The sequence below is a fragment of the Chironomus tepperi genome, unplaced genomic scaffold (assembly GCF_022539635.2).
Source record: "Chironomus tepperi strain 1889 unplaced genomic scaffold, CSIRO-AGI_Ctep_v1 contig_298, whole genome shotgun sequence".
NCBI lineage: Eukaryota > Metazoa > Arthropoda > Insecta > Diptera > Chironomidae > Chironomus > Chironomus tepperi.
Window position 1 is genome coordinate 528,324 of NW_027226420.1, and position 20,256 is coordinate 548,579.

At 28.2% G+C, this 20,256-nt stretch overlaps 1 protein-coding gene across 6 annotated transcripts in view; it reads right to left on the reverse strand.

Annotated features, from left to right (window-relative positions):
* The window catches only part of fus (epithelial splicing regulatory protein fusilli), a 38,732-nt gene that overhangs the window by 5,503 nt on the left and 12,973 nt on the right, over positions 1-20,256 (reverse strand). For 3 of the 6 annotated variants that reach the window (XM_070642753.1, XM_070642751.1, XM_070642755.1), the window contains exons 4-12: positions 19,796-20,075; positions 17,499-17,588; positions 13,747-13,801; positions 7,817-7,927; positions 7,542-7,674; positions 6,776-6,913; positions 6,461-6,676; positions 5,976-6,230; positions 5,691-5,907 (exon numbers count right to left, since the gene is read on the reverse strand). In XM_070642753.1, coding sequence (XP_070498854.1) covers positions 5,691-5,907; positions 5,976-6,230; positions 6,461-6,676; positions 6,776-6,913; positions 7,542-7,674; positions 7,817-7,927; positions 13,747-13,801; positions 17,499-17,588; positions 19,796-20,075 — 1,495 coding nt within the window. Of the gene's footprint in view, positions 1-4,374; positions 5,908-5,975; positions 6,231-6,460; positions 6,677-6,775; positions 6,914-7,541; positions 7,675-7,816; positions 7,928-13,746; positions 13,802-17,498; positions 17,589-19,795; positions 20,076-20,256 lie in introns of those variants that run through there. The other 3 variants (XM_070642752.1, XM_070642750.1, XM_070642754.1) reach the window with 3 other exon arrangements.

The following is a 20,256-nucleotide window of genomic DNA, read 5'->3' on the forward strand; positions in this document are numbered from 1 at the left end:
AAGGAAAGATGAGACGAACGGTTTTGAATTCATTAATAAATTATTAAAGATGTGTGAAGATTCCAAATTATTTTTGTTTATTTTTTTTTTATTCCTGTTTCATCAAAACATATCAAATTTCACTAAATTGTTTTTAATATTGCACCATTAAACCATTTAAAAACTTTATTAAAAATATGCCGAGGGATGGAAGCTTTCTGAATTTTGGTGGGAAATTTTGAGATTTTTGTCTTCAAATTTGAAGATTTCAATTTTCCTCAGAGGTGTTCATACAAATTCAAAAAAATAGGAAATTCAAATGTCAATGAATATTTCAAAATTTAACGGTCACAAAATATTTGAAAGTTAAAAGTTGAAAATTTAACGGTCACAAAATATTTGAAAATGAACAGTCAAAAAAAATTTGAAAATTTGACTATAAAAAAATAACGGTCAAAAAGTATTTGAAAATTTGACTGGCATAAATTTTTATGTAAATTTAATGGTCAAAAATTATTAGAAAATGAGCCGATTAATATTTTTAAAAATTGAATGTCCATCCATATTTCAAAATTAACGGTCAAAAACATTTGAATGTTAAAAATCAAAAATATTTGAAAATCAACTGTCAAAAAATATTTGAAAATTTAACGGTCGAAAATTATTTAAAAATTAAAAGTCAAAAATCAACGATCAATTATTTGAAAATTTAAAAAATAACCGTCAAAAATATAAAAATTCAAATGAATTTGTAAAAATAAAGAAAGCTTCCCTCCATCCGAGCATTTATACTGAGTTTGTTTTAATTAAGATGTAGACAAATGTAAATATCACCACTTACCACAACTGAACTGATCTTGTTTAGCATTTGATTGATAGATAAAATAACACAAACAATTAATAAAAAATAAATATGTTTCCATTATGCACCAATATTAAGGAAACCACAAACTTTTTGCGCTAATGAATTTGATTTTTTTTTTTAATTTCATTTTATAAAGAATGAACATATGCACTGTAGTATTTTGATTTTCTATAGCTATAATAAAGACGTTAGCACCAATCTATAAACCAAAAAATATGGAAATAAAACAATTTTATAGCAAGGCGACAAAAAAAGACTATCCGTTAAAAAATAATCATTAAACCAACTGAAATAAAAAAAAGAAAAACCAAAAAAATTAATAAAATGCACCAAGAAGTAGAACAATCAGATATTAAGCCCAACAGAGTAACACATAATAAGTGCCACCCACGAAGATAATTAAAAAATATAGAAAAGAAGCCTTTCACGTCACAGAGTTCCATTTCACCGACCCTTGTATTGTGAATTTTTTTCAATTTGATGTGATTCAAGGTTTATTTTTTAGTGATTATGCCGCTTTCATTTTTCATTAAAAATAGATTTTTTTTTTATTATTTTTTTGATTTTTTTAACTTTTGTTTTTAGAGATAAGAAAAAATTAATTCCACAAATAAAAAATTTTTCTTGTTTTTAGTCGATAATATTTATGTAAATTATTTTCGATTAAGTCACTTTTCCTAAAATCGATTGAAAGATACGGGAAGATATCTCGAATTCCTAACTGAATTTGAATTTTAGAAATTTGTCATTATTTTGTGGCTTCAATTTATTGTTTATTTATTTATTTAATGTGTCTCTTTTGGATTAGTTAATTGATGGCTGGAGTTGATATTAAAAGAGCTTTCGGAAAAAGCTCTGATGGAAAAATTCGAATCATTAAATGCAGTTCGTTTTTAAAAGTTATTCAAAATTTAAAAATTTGTTTCAAATTTCAAAAGCAAAAGGTAATAATGCTCATTAATTTTGAGCTTGAAATAGCATCAAAATTTACTCAAATTATGTTATTAATTATTTTAATTTGAATTTTACAAAATCGTTAAATTTTGATTTCGAAAAGATATTAATTTAAATTTTACAAAACCGTTGCATTTTGTAAAACAGCTTTCAAAATTTAAATTCAACAAAACGGTTAAATTTTGATTTAAAAAGACTGTTAAATTTTACAAAACCGTTAAATTTTGATTTTTAAAAAAGCTCTCAAAATTTGAATTTTACAAGACGGTTAAAATTTAGTTTAAAAAAAATATGAAAATTTCGATCTCAAAAAACTTTCATAATTTGAAGAATTTAGATTTTCAAGGTTTAATTTCAAGAAAAATTTGCTAATAGTTTATGAATTTAGAAAATTTGAAGCTTAAAATGCCGTTATTTTTAAAAAGCTTTTAAGTTTTCTATGGTCAAGAAGCTTCATTGATGTTTTTGCATTTAAAGCTCTAATTCAGCCATTTTGAGCAAACGCAGCACTAATTACTATACAGCAATTAATGAGAGACACAAATAAATATTGTCAAAGGCCAAATGTATTTCCTCAAAACCACAATTTTTCAGCGACATAATTTATATAAAAAAAAATAAACTTTTTCCAAAGCACCAAAAAAACCCAAAAATATACTAAAATAATAATAATAATTAGAAGTACAACAAAAAATAATGATGAAAATATGAGACACTTACAACCGCAAAAAACTCTTTTAATCGATTTTAGGAAAATGGACACCAGAAATAAAAACTAATATTTAATTACGATGAAGCTTACAAATCTAAATAAGTTATAACGCTTCTTAATAAGATGGAAATGCCCACATCTGAAGGATAATATGAAGTTTCTGGTATTACATGACAAGCTAGAGTCATTAATCATTAATAAAATACCAAAAACTTCACAACATCCTTCAAGAAAATAAATTTATATTCTATATATGCTTCATCCTTCATGGAAAATTCTCACATAATAAAAAAAATAATTGTTAGTAAATTTTTTATGCTATCATTAAAGTTAGTCAGACATACACACTATTGCTATATATTTCGTGTATCAAATAACATTAATTAATAAGCAACAACCCCCTATTTTCGTGTGGACATTGCCATTATTAATCATTTCTTATATATCTAATATTATTACGTTGATAGACAAAATTTAATAAAATTATATTGTGATGATGATGTCTTTTAATTATTGGGGACTGCACAAAAAAAAATCCTACAATCCATAGCTGCATAACAAATTGTATATTAAAATAAAGTATAGAATTATCTCTTTCAAGATAAGCCGAAATGCATTTTAAGTACGGACATTTCAAAAAAAATTACACATTGGAATGTGAATTATACAGAATTATAATCAGGAATGTGCTTGTGTAGACGACAAATTCACTTAGATTCTACAAATAATATTTAATAAAAAAAAATCATGTTTTATAATTAATGTTATAACATAGGTAGATGTCTTTCGATGATTGCAAATTATAATTCATCAGTCTTCAAAGTATCAATTTTGTTACAATTGTTTTTATGATATGTATGCAGGTATAAAGTATATTTATTGTGAATGTCATTTTTAATAAGTACTTTTGCGTTTATCTACTTAATCTTGGATACTTTGAACTTCAAAACAATGATTTTTTTCGTTTCCCAACACCACGATAATAACTGGAGACGTTCACTGATGACGTACAACTTAATAGACGTGTCACTGTTGCAGTGTTGTTCTAACTGTGTGGTGTGACATACTAGTATGTTGTGTGTCACAAAAAAGTCGTCGAAATGCCATATATCGTGCACCAAGATTTGTCATGGCACAAAAAAGCTTAGAGCTGTGTTGTACGACACATAAGCATGTTGCGTGACATACTAGTATGTCACTCAATTCACTGGTGACATACTAGTGTCACTCAAAATTAACTCACGTGTTGCGTGACAAACCAGAATGTTACACGACACACTAGTTTGTTGTGTGACACACAAGTGTGTTGCGCAACAAACTGATTTCACTAGAAATGTCATGAACCCTAAGTTGTGCACGGTTTAGTGTACCAAGACGTGTGTCACGGCACAAAAAAGCTTGAACAACACTACACCACTGTGACAAATCATGTCCGAAACCCCACAATTGACGTCATTTGTGAACGACTCCTATAAAAAAATCTTAACTCAGCTAAAAATTCATTCTTTAACAATTGAACAATGAAGAAAAAAAATTAAAACTTTTAACCATATAAAAAAAAAAATCTTGCAAGCATCATTTCTATCCATATCAATCATCATGTCTTGACAACATATATGTGTGTGTAAATAAAGAACCTTAATGTGTACAATTTTCTCTTGTCTATGTTATTAGATAATAAGATGAATAAGAATATACCTTAGCAACTATTAAAAATTAATATTATTTATGACAGATAATAATATTATTATTATTTTTTTTTGTTTTAATGTACTGCTTATAGCTTGAATTAATGGAAACAACAAATAAATTTTTTTCTCTCACTATAAAAACAATATCGGATATTAAAAATAATATTATATTAAAAATGAAGTAAGAGTGAAAAACATGAAATTTATGGAAGGTCAATAGAATAGGAAGTAAGCAATAGACATAATGCAAATTTAACCATAATAAATGCATAACAGATACAGGTTTGATTGTCTTAAGATTTGTGGATGTAAATTTCAATTTTAAACTTTTTTTAACGGATTTCTACATTTCAAATAAAATAAAATTCTCTAACCAACTTCAAGCCAAACATCAATATGAAATTTACAAAACCGTTAAAAATTTAAATTTTACAAAATCGTTACAAAACATTTATTTCCACATCCACAAATCTTATTTACTTCATTATTTAGTATTGGAAGGTCACAAAAGGAAGGTATTTCGAGGGAAAATTAATGCATCATTTCGTTCATTTTATTGCACATTTTTATGTAATGTGTGCTGAATATTTCATAGCATAAACTTGATTCATAGTCATATGAAGAAGTTATAATAATTAACTAGTCTAACAATATTAATGCACATTTAATTTTTGATTAAAGCTCAAAAAAAGAAGAATTTTTTTAAAATTTCGATAGCAACTTTACAATTGTTGATAGGGATAAGTACCATAAAGATTAGCAGCTGCAGCTGCGGCAGCATGTGATTGACTTGGATGGTATGCTCGTTTGGCAGCCGTAACTGTCATTGGATCATTACGAAAGGCACTTTCATATGAGCGCTTAACACTCGTTGACGATATAGCACTTGATGCTGGAATATTTTGCATCATTTGTGCACCGGCATTTTGAACACTTTGAAGTTGTGCTGAATTAACATAACCCGATGGCAATCCACCAGCAAAGGAAGCAGCTGAAAGCTGACCTAAATTTGGGTGGTGCATGAGACTCATTGGAAGCATTGGACGTGGAAGATAATAGAATTGTGGGACTTGTGGACCTAATGAAGCATAAGCATAAGGATTAGTTGCCATTTGAGAGGGTTGTTGTTGTATATTAGAATTAGCTGCCGGAGATTGTAAGAAGCCATAATTTTGAAGAAATGCCATTTGATCAGCCGAGTGTTGCTGAGCAGCATGTAATTGTGCAGCTGCAGCTTGCTGTCGTGCAATAAGATTCTGTTGTGCTATAAAATGTGCTTGTTGCTGTTGTTGTGCAATCAATGAATTCGGGTTAGCTTGACTGGCACTACCAACAGCAACATTTGCATTAATTGCAGGAATACTGTTTGTCACAGTCGGTGGCAATACAGTTTGAGGAAGTGACAATGGAATGGTTAATGGTGGTGGAATTGAAACTTGTAATGGTTGAACAGTTGATGTTTGTGGTCTTGATGGTTGTGGTAACATACCCGATGATATTGGCTTAGCAGTAATGGTAGGCGAGGATTGATATTGATGATAACCTCCATTTAACACCATATTCATATCTTCACCTGAGCATTGGAAGACTTCGATGTATCGTTGCTTCTTTCCAAACATCATATGCTTATGATGCTTTTGTTGTGCTGATGCCTGTGCTGCTGACTCACTGTCCATTTGAATAAAAGCTTCACCGTTAAATTGACCCTTAAAAAGAATTCATATAAATGTACTTGCTATATCCAATAATATAAGTATATTTATTTTCATCTTACTTGTGCATTATAAACCAGATGTACTCCTTGATATACAATATGTTTGGCGAAATCCTCAAGAAAATGTAAAATGTGTTCCACTTTTGCTTCATACGGTAATCCACGTAATCGAATGCAATTCTTTTCAGTTCCACTGGTGATAACATGCTGTGGTAACATTGGCATTTGTGTGATTGTTTGTGGAATTTGAGCAATAAGTGGCGGTTTTGGAGTATTTTGCTCATACGTTTTTGGATCCATTGAGCGATTAAGAACCTGTTGAGAATATCATGTGCAAATTAATTTAAAATGCAAAAAAAATAAATTAATAAAGCAATAAAAGAGGCTTTGAAAGGTTAGGCAGGCACTAAACAATTCTCAAGTACTACATCTCAAGTTAGAACAATCTTACCCATCTGAGTCCATTAATCAAAGCATTAAGGCAAAAATAATTTTTTTTTCAACAATCATTAATTTATGAATGATGAGAGCATTGCGCAACGTACCTGTTGAACTTCAGCTATTGTTGAACGAAACAATTCAATATATCGTTGTCCTATAGATTCTCGATGCTTTGAAAGAGCCTTCGGTGCATCACTTTCATCAGAAAATAGCACAAATGCGTCACCGGTCGAACGTCCATCAGGCTTCTTAACAAATAATATTCCTTCCGATTCATCCAACACTTTACATGAATTATCTCCATTTGCGAAAAATTCCAACTGTATTTGTGGATGAAAGAATAACAAAAATAAATTAGCAAAGTCATCATTACAATTAAAAAAGCGTTAATTGAAGTCATAAGGTAATAAAGAACAAACCACTTGATTCGCTGTACAGTCATATGGAAGTCCACGCATTCGTATGATTACTTGAGCACCTTTTGATAAAAATGTTTGTGCCTCATTGGATGCACCACCAGCGACAGCCAAAAAGTCTTCTCCGGTGGCACGATACACCTGCAATAAAAAATAGACAATTGTATTATGTACTATATATTTTGTAATGAAAACTTATAATGAAATGTAATTTAATCCGCTTAACGGAGGTTTCTCATTCTCTCTTTTTGATTTCTTCTCATTTTAAGTGACTATTAGTAGATGGTAAGTGTTGGTATAGCTTGCAGTTTGTCGGATAAGAAACGCGTCATGTAAAAGAATCCGTTAAATTTTCAAAATAATTTAAAATTACAATTTGAATATTTTTTGACCGTTAATTTTTGAAAATTTCATGACCGTTAATTTTTTGGGCTTTAATTTTAGAAATTTTTTTAGATCGTTAATTTTTGAATATTGTTCAACCGTTAATTTTTGAATATTTTTTACTGTTAATTTTTGAATCTCAATTTTTGAAATTTCCTTAACCGTTAATTTTTAAATACTTTTTGACCGTTAATTTTGAATATTTTTGGACCGTTTTCGTTCCAAATCATAGTTCATGACTAAATTTGAATTTTTAAAAACCGTTAAATTTTTAAAACTCAAAATGCGCTTTAAAGAGAAACTAAACTTGCCATCACTGCTAGTTTTTCACCAAAGAGAAATAAAAAGTGAAACAAAGAGAAATGATAATACACAATAAATTTACCTCAATGTATCTCGATCCAATGTGGTGCTTGTGTCTTTTAAGTGCCATGTCTCTATGTTCTTGCGAAACGAATCTAATTAATGCTTCACCGTTTCGACGTCCTTGTGGAGATAAACATAAAGCAACTCCACCTCTACAATGTTTACGTTTACAAGTATTATAAATAGGGAGACAAAGACAGATAGAGAGTCAATTATTGAATAAAATAGGAATTAATTAAAACTCATTTCGATTAGTGCTTAATCTCTTTAATTATAATGTGTACAGGCACTTACTTAGCAACATTCAATCCACGGAAAAATTTTGCTATATCTTGATCACTGCTTTGCCATGGAAGTCCTCTAGCACGCACTATACAATTACCATCTATTTCATCATCGATTGAGCTGTAAAAAAGTAGAAAAAAAATAAATAAATTAAAAATTCTCAATTTCTCATTTACTGCCGCTTAATAATGATGATAAGAAGCAATTGACTTTAAAGAAATTTTTAGATAATTTTTGAAAGGAACATGTAGGTAGGTGTATTTGGACATATTAAGTGCTTGAAATGAGCTGTTATTCACTGTTATTGTAATATCGTCTTATTTCATGGATAATTGGACAATTTTGGACATTTAGCAATCATTTATGTACCAAAATATTCAATTTTAACGGAATTTGTTTAAATTGCAACACCGAACAGCACAACGTGCTTGCTAGTGGTGCCTAATTTGTCGATATTGTAACGTTAAGATGCAAGATTGGTCTGGCTGTAGCTTGACGGCTAATTTCGACACATTGTGCCGCTCAAGAGCTGATATTGTTGCGCATGGTATTGGAAATTGGCAAGTGGAAGCCAGCAACTGTTAGAACGACAAGTGACACCTATGGGAAGTCATGAATCACAACTGATCTGTATGACCATCGAAATAAGGAAATAGGCATCGCTCGGGAACTAGTAACAATGACTATCAACTCTACAACACCTGAACGTGACCTAATAAGAAGTCAACTCCTTTTAAACTCAGCCATGCACTGAGCTAATAGCAGCTTCCATGAACAATCAACAATTAACATTGTTTTATTCAGGAATGTCAAATTTAACTGCTCTAGAAAGTAGCTACAAAACTCATCAATTGTCTTTAAAAGTTGATGTCACACGATATTTACTTAACTTAATTTCTTTTGCACTCTGTAACTTTTTTTTTTTATTTTTTGAAATCTTATCTAGCACGATAAAAAAAGCTGTCATTAATTTTTGACACCCGATTAGCTAATATTAATCAACTTGATAGACCGATAAAAAGCCATAACCTTGCGCACAGAAAAGGCAACAAAAATTTCTTGATTCCTTTCTTCTTTTTCGGCGAACTAAGACTAATCACCAAATGAGAAAATAAAAAAAAAATGTCAAGCAACACAGAAGAAAAAAATGTGCGAGACTACGTGGAGATAACGTCAACAATATAATTATTATTGTGCTTTTGGAGTACAAAGTAAATATAGAATTTTATAAGCAATATTGAATAATTTTTTTTTTTTTTTTTTTTTTTTCATCTCTTACAGTTTTTTCATATTTGACGAAGTACTATAGACATCAAACAGTTTGAAGGATGCTTATGAACTGCATCCAAAACAATAAATTCAGATGATAATGTAAATATGTACAGCAAATATGGGGGTATGGAAAGTATTGAATGAAAATTTCGAGTTCGTAGTAGGCTTGGGTGTGGATTTTTACTCGATTTTATGCTTACAAGTTGGATTACAGTTAAAAGTTTGTGGAAAGACAGTTGAAAGCATTTTTGAATTGAAAGAAAAAATTTCGGTTAGAAAATATTTCAATTTGTTCGAATTATTTGACGAAATTTTCAATTCAAATATTATTTGACCGTTAATTTTTGACGAAATTCAAAATTCAAAAATTTTTGAACATTTAGTTTTGGACTAAATTTAAATTTAAATTTTTTTACCGTTATTTTGACAAACTTCTAAATTCAAAATTTTTTGACAATTTTCTAACGAATTTAAAATTTAAATTTTTTTTGACCGTTATTTTTTGACAAAATTTCAAATTGAAACTTTTTTGGCGGTTTTTGTTTTGATAAAAACCAAAATTCAAACACTTTTTAACTGTTATTTATCGAAGAAATTCAAATTTTTTGTAGCCGTTAATTTTCATTTTAACAAAATTAGAATTTCAAAATTTTTCCAACCGTTTTCTCTTGCATTTTATTTTCAAAACTTTCATGCATAATATGCTCGTCACCAGCATTCAAATTACTCTCATAAATTGATAAAAATCGAAAATCCACAAAAATTCAATACCCAAAAAAAAACTATCGAACAATACAAAAATCTTCCGTTAAATCCATTAATATGTACTGACTTTTGTGCCTCGCAGCTCATTGTACTTGATTCAATTATTTTTCTTCTTGCAATGCGTTTAAAAAAAAATGTTCATTCATTGAAGAATGGAATTAAAATTTTCACCAAGATTTTCCACTTAGCACAAAGTATTATTGGAATTTTTGGAATTTCTCATATAGTTTTTCAACCTAGATTTCATTTTTTTTTTATTATTATTTTTCTGTGTTCATCGTATTACAAAGAAACGAGCAACTGACTCCGAAAAATAGTGTTAATTCATGCACAGTTGAAGTAAAAAAAAAAAAGTCATGACATTGCTTAAAATAATAAAAAAATAAAAAAAAAATTGTTGAATGCATTATTTTGTGCATTTGTCGTCAGTGTACTTAATAATAATAATAAAATAAAAGTATGCAATGGAAGTACAGCAGCGGAATTGCACAATAAGTCATTTTGTAAAAAAAAAAATTGTTAAGATTGAGAATTGCGTGATGGAACCATTAAAATAATTTTAAAAAGTTAATTTGTATCTATTTTGATCGTTAAAGAGTTTAGAGCAAACGATTAGTATAATAACGACCATAAATTACTCATTTTTCTACTTTTTAAATTATAATCGCCGCGAAAAATCATCATTATGTTACCGAAGACACAGTACACACGTCACGAATTCCAAAATTGTTAAACGCACGAAAATGAGCATGAGAAATGCAATGAGACAAAGAATAGCCGTGAACGATTTTTTGATATTCCCACAGTAAATGCTTATTTTCATTCTTATTGTGATTTTCACATTTAAAAAATTCAATTTTCAACGTTTATTTTTTGCAAAAATTCATAAAATGTTGTACTTGAAGTTGGCTTCAATTCTAATCTTGGCTTCCTTTTTGAATTTTTAAAATCCGTTAAATTTCAAATATTTGAAAACTGTTAGCATCTGAATTTTTAAAAGCCGTTGAAACTTGAATTTTTGAAAGCCAATAATTTGAATTTCTTGAAAATCGTTAAATTTTGTATTTTTGAAAACCGTTAAAGTTTGAATTCTTATTAGCTATTTATTTTGAATATTTGAATTTTTTAACGTTTTTTTCTTCTTCAAAAATTCATAAAATGTTGTACTGGAAGTAAATATGGATTTTTTTTCATTGAATTTTTGAAAACTGTTAAATTTTGAATTGCTTGCACTTGAAGTTGGCTTCAATTTGAATTTTTGAAAACGATTCAAGTTTGAATTTTTGAAAAGCGTTAATATTTGAATTTTTGACAGCCGTTAATTTTGAATATTGATAACCATTGAATTTTGTATTTTTGAAATCCGTTAAATTTTGAATTTTTGGAAGCCGTTAATGTTTGAATTTTTTAAAACCGAAAATATTAATTTTTTGAAAACCGTTAAATTTTGAAATTTTTCAAGATATTTATTTTGAATATTTGAATTTTTCAACGTTTTTTTAAAAATATTGAGCTTGAATTTGGCTTCGATTTGGTTATTTTTCTTTGAATTTTTGAAAACTGTTAAATTTTGAATTTGTCTTACTTGAAGTTGGCTTTGATTTGAATTTCGGAAAATTGTTAAAGTTTAAATTTTTGAAAACCGTTATTGTTAGAATTTTTAAAATTCGTTAATTATTGAATTTTGATAACCAATCAAATTTGAATTTTAAAAAACTGATTTTAATTTCTTAACTGTCAAAATTCTAATTTTTGAAACCCGTTAAAATTCAAATTTTTGAAACCAGGAAAAATTCGAAATTATGAAAACAGCCAAAATTTAATTACTAGAAATCTACTAAATTTTGAATTTTTGAAACGAGGAAAAATTCGAATTTTTGAAAACCGTTTAGCATAGTTCACACATTTCCTCATATTTCCCCCCAACTCAAATCAAAATAGAAACAGAATCACGTTTTCGATTAGCAAAACATGCTAAAAATGACTCTAGAACAGCACAAAAAATCTCATAAAAACAGTAAGTACGTAATAGTGAACGCAAGTTGAATAGGAAAAATCACGAACAAATCAAATCTTTGATGACCTTTGATAAGAACATCAGTGAGAATTCAACTTTCTTACTTACTCACTTAATTGCTGATAAGATGCTTCTTTTTTTTTCAGTACACTTTTGCTGTTTTTATAATAGGATCTCTTTTGTACATGAATTTTTATGTATGTATATCACACAAATAAATAAAGCCTTTGAAAAATAAAATGTATTTTAACTTCTTATCAAAAGTTGTTGAGCATACAAATTGCTTTTTCTTCGCCGACTGTTCAAAAAGGTGTTTCGTAAAAAAACAGAAAAACACTTCGCGTACTTTAATCTACGATTTGTAACACTTGTGACGTTTACACTGATTCTGTCTGTAAACTTTTTTCAAGTTTTTTTTAAACACTAATTAATTATTATTGTTATTATTTAAGACGAATCACTTCACAATTTTAGACTTGAATTAATTTTTAGCTGCAATTAATTAAAAAACACCCTAAAAATATGCTTTTGGTTTAACCTATGTGTGGAAGCAAACTAATGAACAAAAATAATATTAAAAAAAAAACACTTGAAAATGTGGATTCATCATTACATTTGTATATGAAATGTTTTTCATGTGTTCGATACTATTTCTTTGAGTAAGCAACACATTTAATCCTCCCTATATATGAGTATAAGCAAGTAAGCAACTTTATTATTGTAGAGTAATGTTATAGACTTCTTTCAAAACTACTGCTCTATTTTATTTCTAATAGTTTGTGTATAAACAGATGGTTTACAGCTCATGAAAAAAATTGAGAGTTAAAAGAGATGAAATTGAGTTTTTAACTTAAATTTTCTTGAATTACTTTTCTCTGTAATCATCTTGACGCTCAAGACACTTTGACTGATCGTCAAATGATTAAAATCAAATTTGAAAACTGTTAATTTTTGAATTTTGAAAATGGTTGAAATTTGAATCTTTGAACTCAATTAGAATTTAAATTTTAGAAAAAAAAACCGTTAAAATTTGAAATTTTGAAAACCGTTAAAATTTGAATTTTTGAAACCCGTTAGAATTTGAATTTTTGAAAACCGTTAGAATTTAAATTATTTAAAACCGTTAAAATTTGAATTTTTGAAAACCGTTAAATTTGAAACTTTCAAAATATGAATTAGAACACAAATATGCGCTTTAGTCTCGAATTATGCTAGAAATTCAAAACCAGTAGTAAGCTAGTATAGAACATTACACCAAAATATCATAGCATACACACACAAACTGGTCAATATTCTAGTGACTACTGATAACGTTCGCTCTTTGAACGTGTTCAAAATACCAGCTGCTTATTTTACATTTCTTTTCATGCATTATACCGTATTATGCATAAGATGAATGTATTTTTTATTCAAATGTAGAGCATTATAGGTCTAATGAGTAGGTGTTAGTTATTCCTTACAAAAATGATTCTTTTGCAATGCTTATCATCTTCCCTAAATACATTGATACTCATTAGTATGTAGTCTATTATCTCATCATACATGTACATATCTAATCAGCTGACAAAAAATCCAATCTTCATGCACATGAATGTTCTAATTTGTCCAACACGTGCTTATCTTAATAAAAGTGACGTTTTAGACGAGAAAATATGCCGGCAAAAAAATTGCAAAAAAAGATAAGCGGGGATTTATTGAGGCATTAATAAATATTTTCACGTTTACATTACGTATCGCATGATATAAGGAATAATGAGACTGCCATTTATAGAAATTTCTTATCATGTCCACTTATCGACATCGAGTTTGATAAGTTCACGACTTTTAAGGTAGCCTAATAAATTGCTTCCAATCATCATTAAAATGTTATGAAATTATGACTTACCAAATTCCAGGTTCTAAAGACTGATTGACAACCTCATTCGGATTAAAATTGTGACCTGTAAAAATATATGTGAGAAACAATTAACAAAATTAGGGATTTAATATGCAAAATATTACAATTTATGAATATTATTAGCAGTGCTCAAACAAGTGTAAACGTAAATTCTTCAAAAAAAAAGAATCAAAAAGAAGATATTAATAGAAATAAGACATTCAAAAGTCAATGTTTGTGGCCGAAACACGCTGACTTGCAAAAAAGATATAATAATAATAATTTCTATACTTCCACCACTTTGACTTTGTAAACATTAAATCATCAATGTGTTGACGACAATGATGATGATGATTATGAACGGGTTTCTCATGGAGATTATCATGATTTGACGTCATTTTGCTGTCAGAAATAATCATTTAGTTTTTTTTTTTATGTTCACTCTCTAGTGACCAAGAGGCACACATATATCAAATGTACGATGTTTTTTATGAATTTCATTAAACTTTTTAGGCATATAACACTTTTTTAACCTTAAAATATGCGTACATGACGCTACAGTTTTGATAAAGTTGTTAAATTATGGTTGGAAATTGCAAAAAAAAAAAAAAAAAAAGTGGATTTTTTGGAGTGAATTGAATTTTTTTGATAATTTTTAATTTTTTTTAAAACCGTTTTTCAAAAATTTGAATTTTTGTGGGCATTTTCCAAATTTATTTTGATTTTTTCAAATTTATTTTGACAGTTAATTTCGAATTTTGGTCAAATCGTTGTTTTTCAAAAGATCAAAATCCGTTTTCTAAATCTATTTTGAACTTAATTTTCAAATTTATTCTTGCCGTTATTTAGAACCTGATTTTTGAACTAATTTTGAACCTAATTTTTCAACATTACTTTGAACTTATTTTGAACCTTAATTTTCAAATTTATTTAAGCCGTTATTTTTCAAAATTATTTTAGCCGTTATTTTTCAAAATAAATTTACTTAGTTTAGTTTATTAAATCTTTCAGAAATCACATATTTAATGCTGCTCTGTCCAGCCACGACTAGCAACTTTCTTACTAGTTTCAAATGCACATATGGTCTATAAACTTTAAGTGTTAAGACTAAATTATAAAGAACTAAAAAAAAATAAGCATATAATGATTATTCAGAAAGAAATGGTTGAGAGAGAACGTAACATGCATAATTGCACATTACTGAACATAATTAATTCATGTCATAATGTTGTAGCACTTGTTGCCTAGTTACAGCACAAAATGTCATCTTTCTCTCATTATCTATCGCGACTCTAGTTTGTTGTTGTTGTGGCCATTACCAATGGTATAAAAATAAATTAATGGATTATAATGATGCAGCAAGAGTAAAAGCAAATTACAGAAAATCATCAACTGAGCAGTCAACGTTGAATAATTATATCTAAAAAAAGACCGAGATAATATCACTAAACAAATTCATGCATGACCCATATTAACAATATTTTATTTTATGTATTTTTAATAAATAATTTCCCGATTTCTTCATCATTTCCTTTACACCATACAGATACATACCTGCTACTGCTCTAACAGGTATCTGACTACTAAATGCTCATAATTATTCAATCACATTGCGTAATGTTTAGCTCATGAAAATGTATTTTCTTTGTTATTTTTCAATTCCTTCACGTCAGGCAACAAGATATAGGTGCTTAAAATCTTTTAATTAACTTTTGAAATAATTTTGGCAAAAAATCGAAATTTTTTATCCATAGAATCAACAATTTATCTTCATTTTTGTGCCTAATCTACATGGATTAAAATCACGTAGCATTAAAATGAAATTTATGTTCTTTTTTGGAAATTCCTATCTCCATACCCAAAATATAGCTAATTATTTTTACTTCAATTGTTTCACACCGACTGGTAAATTCCATTAGGTCACGTGTGGTAAGATCAAAATAAGACGTATCACAATGACTGGCGTTAAAATGTAATTTTTCCATCCATGGATTAAAAGTTTCGCGTGTCCACTGTGTACACTTGCATAAATTTGTTATTATTTTGTTTTTAAAGACATGTCTTGTCATTAAAAGCAAAAATTTCAAAACTCTATCGACTCCTATCTGTTTCAGATACAAATTATCCACTGACTATATCTCATATAATTTAAAAACAACTAAGATATTAGCAACGCAAGTAAGCGGTCGATGAATTACTTAAGTTTATAACACAGCTTGTCATTCATAAATAAAAAAAAATTTTTTGATTTTTAAAATTAAAATGTTCATCAAATAAATTGCAATCATTACTAATTAGGTAAATTAAGAAGCATTTTAATTAATTTATTGGATGAATTTCAAGCAAATTTGAGGTATTAAATGAATGATTATTTTTAAATTCTCTCAATTAAAAGGCTTTTTCAAAGTCAAATAAAAATCTTTTGTTGTTCAACAATAAATCAAATTGATGGCTATTTAAAGCTTGTAATTATTCAATTGATTTTTGAAAAAAAAAAAAAAAATGAAGAATAAAATTAACGGAAATTCTGATTTTAAAATTTTAATGAGTTTATTTGAATTTGAAATGAACGTTGAATTTTTGAAACTAAGGAATTCAAACGAAAAATTAACGGAAGTTCAAAATTTGAAAGTTAGCGAAAAGTTTTGAGCTTATCAAGCAAAAGATTATTGAAAGTTCAGAATTTGAAATTTAACAAAAATTTTGAACTTAAGAAATTCAAACGAAAGATTAACAGAAGTTCAAAATTTGAAAATTTAACGAAAGTTTTTGAACTTGAGAAAAAATTCAAATTTAATATGAACGTTAAAATCTCAAAAATTCATTCAACACCTTGCATGTCAATTCAACTTTAAAATCACACTCTGACGTATACACAGCTATCAAGCTAGCCATCAAAATAAACAAAACATCTTCAAGTGTGCAAAATAGAAACAAGAACTTAGAAAACACTCCGTTTACCACTTGATCTTCATCATTTTTACGTCTTTTCATTACTTCCAAATCAAATGAATTACGTAGTCAGTCTTATTGATTGTTATTAGACATCATTATTGTTTGCGCACTTACAAGAAACTTTTCAGACACAAAAAACAAGTGATTAAAGTATTATAATTTTAACAGGGATCTTTTTGTACTTAAAACCTATAAAAATTTAATCCATTAATGTCTTTTCACGGTAAAAATGGAACTATGACTTGCGAAGTTTTTCTCACTCGATTTTCCAATTAATAAATTATAATAAACAATTAAATTAATTTAATTTTAAGCGTTTGAGTGAGGAAATACAAAAGAATTCACGTAGAAAAAAAGTTGAGACTTTGAAAAAAAGCTAATTGCCCATGGATATCAGCGATTTATGCAATTTTCAAGCTATAATGTGTGTTCTCGAATGTTTTAAATGCCGAAAATAAACAAAAAAAAAATTCTTAAATTAATTTAAATAAATTCACACAAAAATTAATTTAAGGTTTTACGTCGATGCGAACAAAAAGCAATAAAACTGACGTAAAATTTTTGCACACAATTGGATTTATTAATTTAAAATTGAAAATGAATGGAAAAAAGAGAGAGTCGGATGCAGCATCAGCAGCAAATGATAATAAAATACAGCATGTCTGTGTGCGTTAGCTTGGTCAATGTTACACACATATCAAGTATGAGCTTTTTTCGTTGATTATAAAACAATCATATGGTAAAGTGTTAGCGAAACTGCTTTTCATTACCTATATTTATACATAGATATACATATTAGTAATTACCTGCAATTATCATTGATTGCACAATTGTGATCATATCTCTAGATTCTTTGATATAAAAATCGCTATCTGCACAAGGCTTCAGTTCCATTTCTGTGAATAGAAAAAAAAGTGAAATTTTATAAATTAGTAATTAGCGTACAATGGATTAAAGAGAAATAGAAGAAAAAAAAAATTGAGTTTTTTTTTTTGAATAAATTGAGACAACGTGATCGTTCAATTAACATACTTGTAAGCATAAGAGATATTTTTTTCGGTAATTAATAATTGACTGACTAACTCGAGCCAATTTTCTCTAATTTTTAAGACTTCATTCCTTTATATTTGAATATGTGGATTCTTGATGGCAATTCCACAGGAGCTTGAATTCGTCATATTATGGGTACTGGCAGGAATCTGGTTCGATTGTTAATTGCAGAGCTCGAAGTCGATTTGACTCAACTCAGATCAAGTCAACTTCCAGCTCCGCAATTCCAAATCAAACCAGATTCCCCGCCAGCACCAATAATTGCTTAATATTCAGATATAGTTGACTTTGAATGAAATTACAACTGTAACGTCCAATAATAATTATAAATATAATGTCTATATATAATACACACATGACTAATTATCATATCGGGTCAAAGCAGCAAGAATATTGAATGCAATGCGCGCATTTCGTTAATGACGATGAGAATACATTAATTCTTACTTGCTTTGAATAAGTTATAGCATTTTGATTTGATCAATGCATGATATATTTCTATTGATTCTGATCTAATATAATTAAAATTCTTTATTTTTTATTTTTGCAAATATTATCGATACATAGTAATTCGATTTTAATGATTATATTTGCACATTTCATGGTACACATCCTGATTTTAATATTAATGAATTGAAATAATTCATTTATTATTGTTGTTCAATTTAACAGATTAATTACATTAAGCCTCATTAATGTAAAGTAATAATAAAATGGACATAAAGAGATCTTTCTAATAATCATTTATCATTTCTGATGGAAGTGATGTTAATGCTCGGATAATTGAGGATTTAGAATGTGTACTTAAGAAGCAATCATTTAGCTTTGAATGTCTTTTAATTAAATTGAATGACCGTTAAATTATTTTTTTAAATTATCTACTTGATAATCATGAAGTTGGCTGGCAAACTTAACGAAAGAGAATTTAAATTTTTGAAAAACGTTATGATTTTTTGATTTTTGGAATGAGTCATTATTTCGATTGACTTGAAGTTAGCTGACAAACTCAAGTAATGAATTCAAATTTTTGAAATCCGTTACAATTTTGGACGAAGAAATTCAAAATTTTTTGAAAATCGTTAAAAGCTGGTGAAAGTCATAATTATAATTAAGTTGAAGTTGACTGACTTTTGTTAATTTTGAGCTTGTCACAACGAAGGAATTTTCAAATTTTTGAAACCGGTTACAATTTTAATTTTTAAATCTGAAGCAGTTGACAACTAACTTACAAAATAGATATGCTAATATTAATAAATCACAAAATATTCTAATAAATATCATAAGATTACCATGTAAAATCACATAAATAAGAATCAAATGTCAAAAATATTTATGAAAAATAGATCCGGAAAGCATAAAATTTTGTCTCATTTTTTGTGGATTTATAATCCATTCATTTAACATATTCTTAACATCAATGAAATATTAAAATCATCAAATAAAAAATGCCACTTGTTTGCTATGTCCACTGACGACAAAAAAAAAAGAAGTATAATTAAGGAATATGCAGCAGAAGCAAGAGTTATGATAATATTTGATGACTTTATTTGGTGATGAAAAAAACGACAAATTTCCATTTGTTTGCCATATAGACATGATTGACAAGATGAACATTCAGCTTCTTCACAAATCACAACTGATTGATTGTTTTTTTGTTGTCTGTTGAAGATTTCACGTTCAAAAAAATTGGACATACATAAATCGTAGTAAATAGAGGAAAACTATGTAATGACAATTATTTGATTTCTCGTTATGTACATGATAGCTCGAGATATTAGACATTTAGTATTATTATTATATTTTTTTTAATGGGTCAGATGACGATTAGAATAATAGTCATTATAACTTCCAGGTAAACGGAACAAAACAAAACAACATATTCAGATTGCATGTACTTTTTGTACTTCACAGATATAATTACCATCAATTTAAAAAAATATTATTTTTACAGTCAACGCAATACAAATACAGCAAGAAAATGTCTCGAAGTATGCTCTCTTCTGCTTTGCTTGTTAATGAAACGGAAAGAAGTTTTAAGTTTCGCTGTACTTACCATTCAAAATGTCTGTTAATGATATTGACTGAGCTGTGGAAACAGCAGGCATATTTGGCAACTTTACGTCGGCAATTGGTACGGTTGAACGTGATAAATCACCTGACTTTGAGCATCCATACTCCTTCCTTAAATCATTGAATTTCCAATAATATGATGGTAAATGAATATCTTTGGCACCAGATTCGGGATGTAGGCACTGCCTAAGTGGTTGTTGTCCATCGGTCACCAAACATATATTATTTTGATCGATTTTTAGTGAACGTAGGTATGTGTCGAACTGAAAAGAAGCAAATATAGTCAAGATTAATATTGTTGTTTTGTCCGGGGATTCACATTGATTGGGGATTTTTAATCTACTTTCAGTTCCTGAACTGCATAACTGTTTTCGTACATTTGTTTAGAGCCCTTGACGTCACGCATCCAGTTAGCATTTAAATTTCCCACCAAAAAAAAATTGT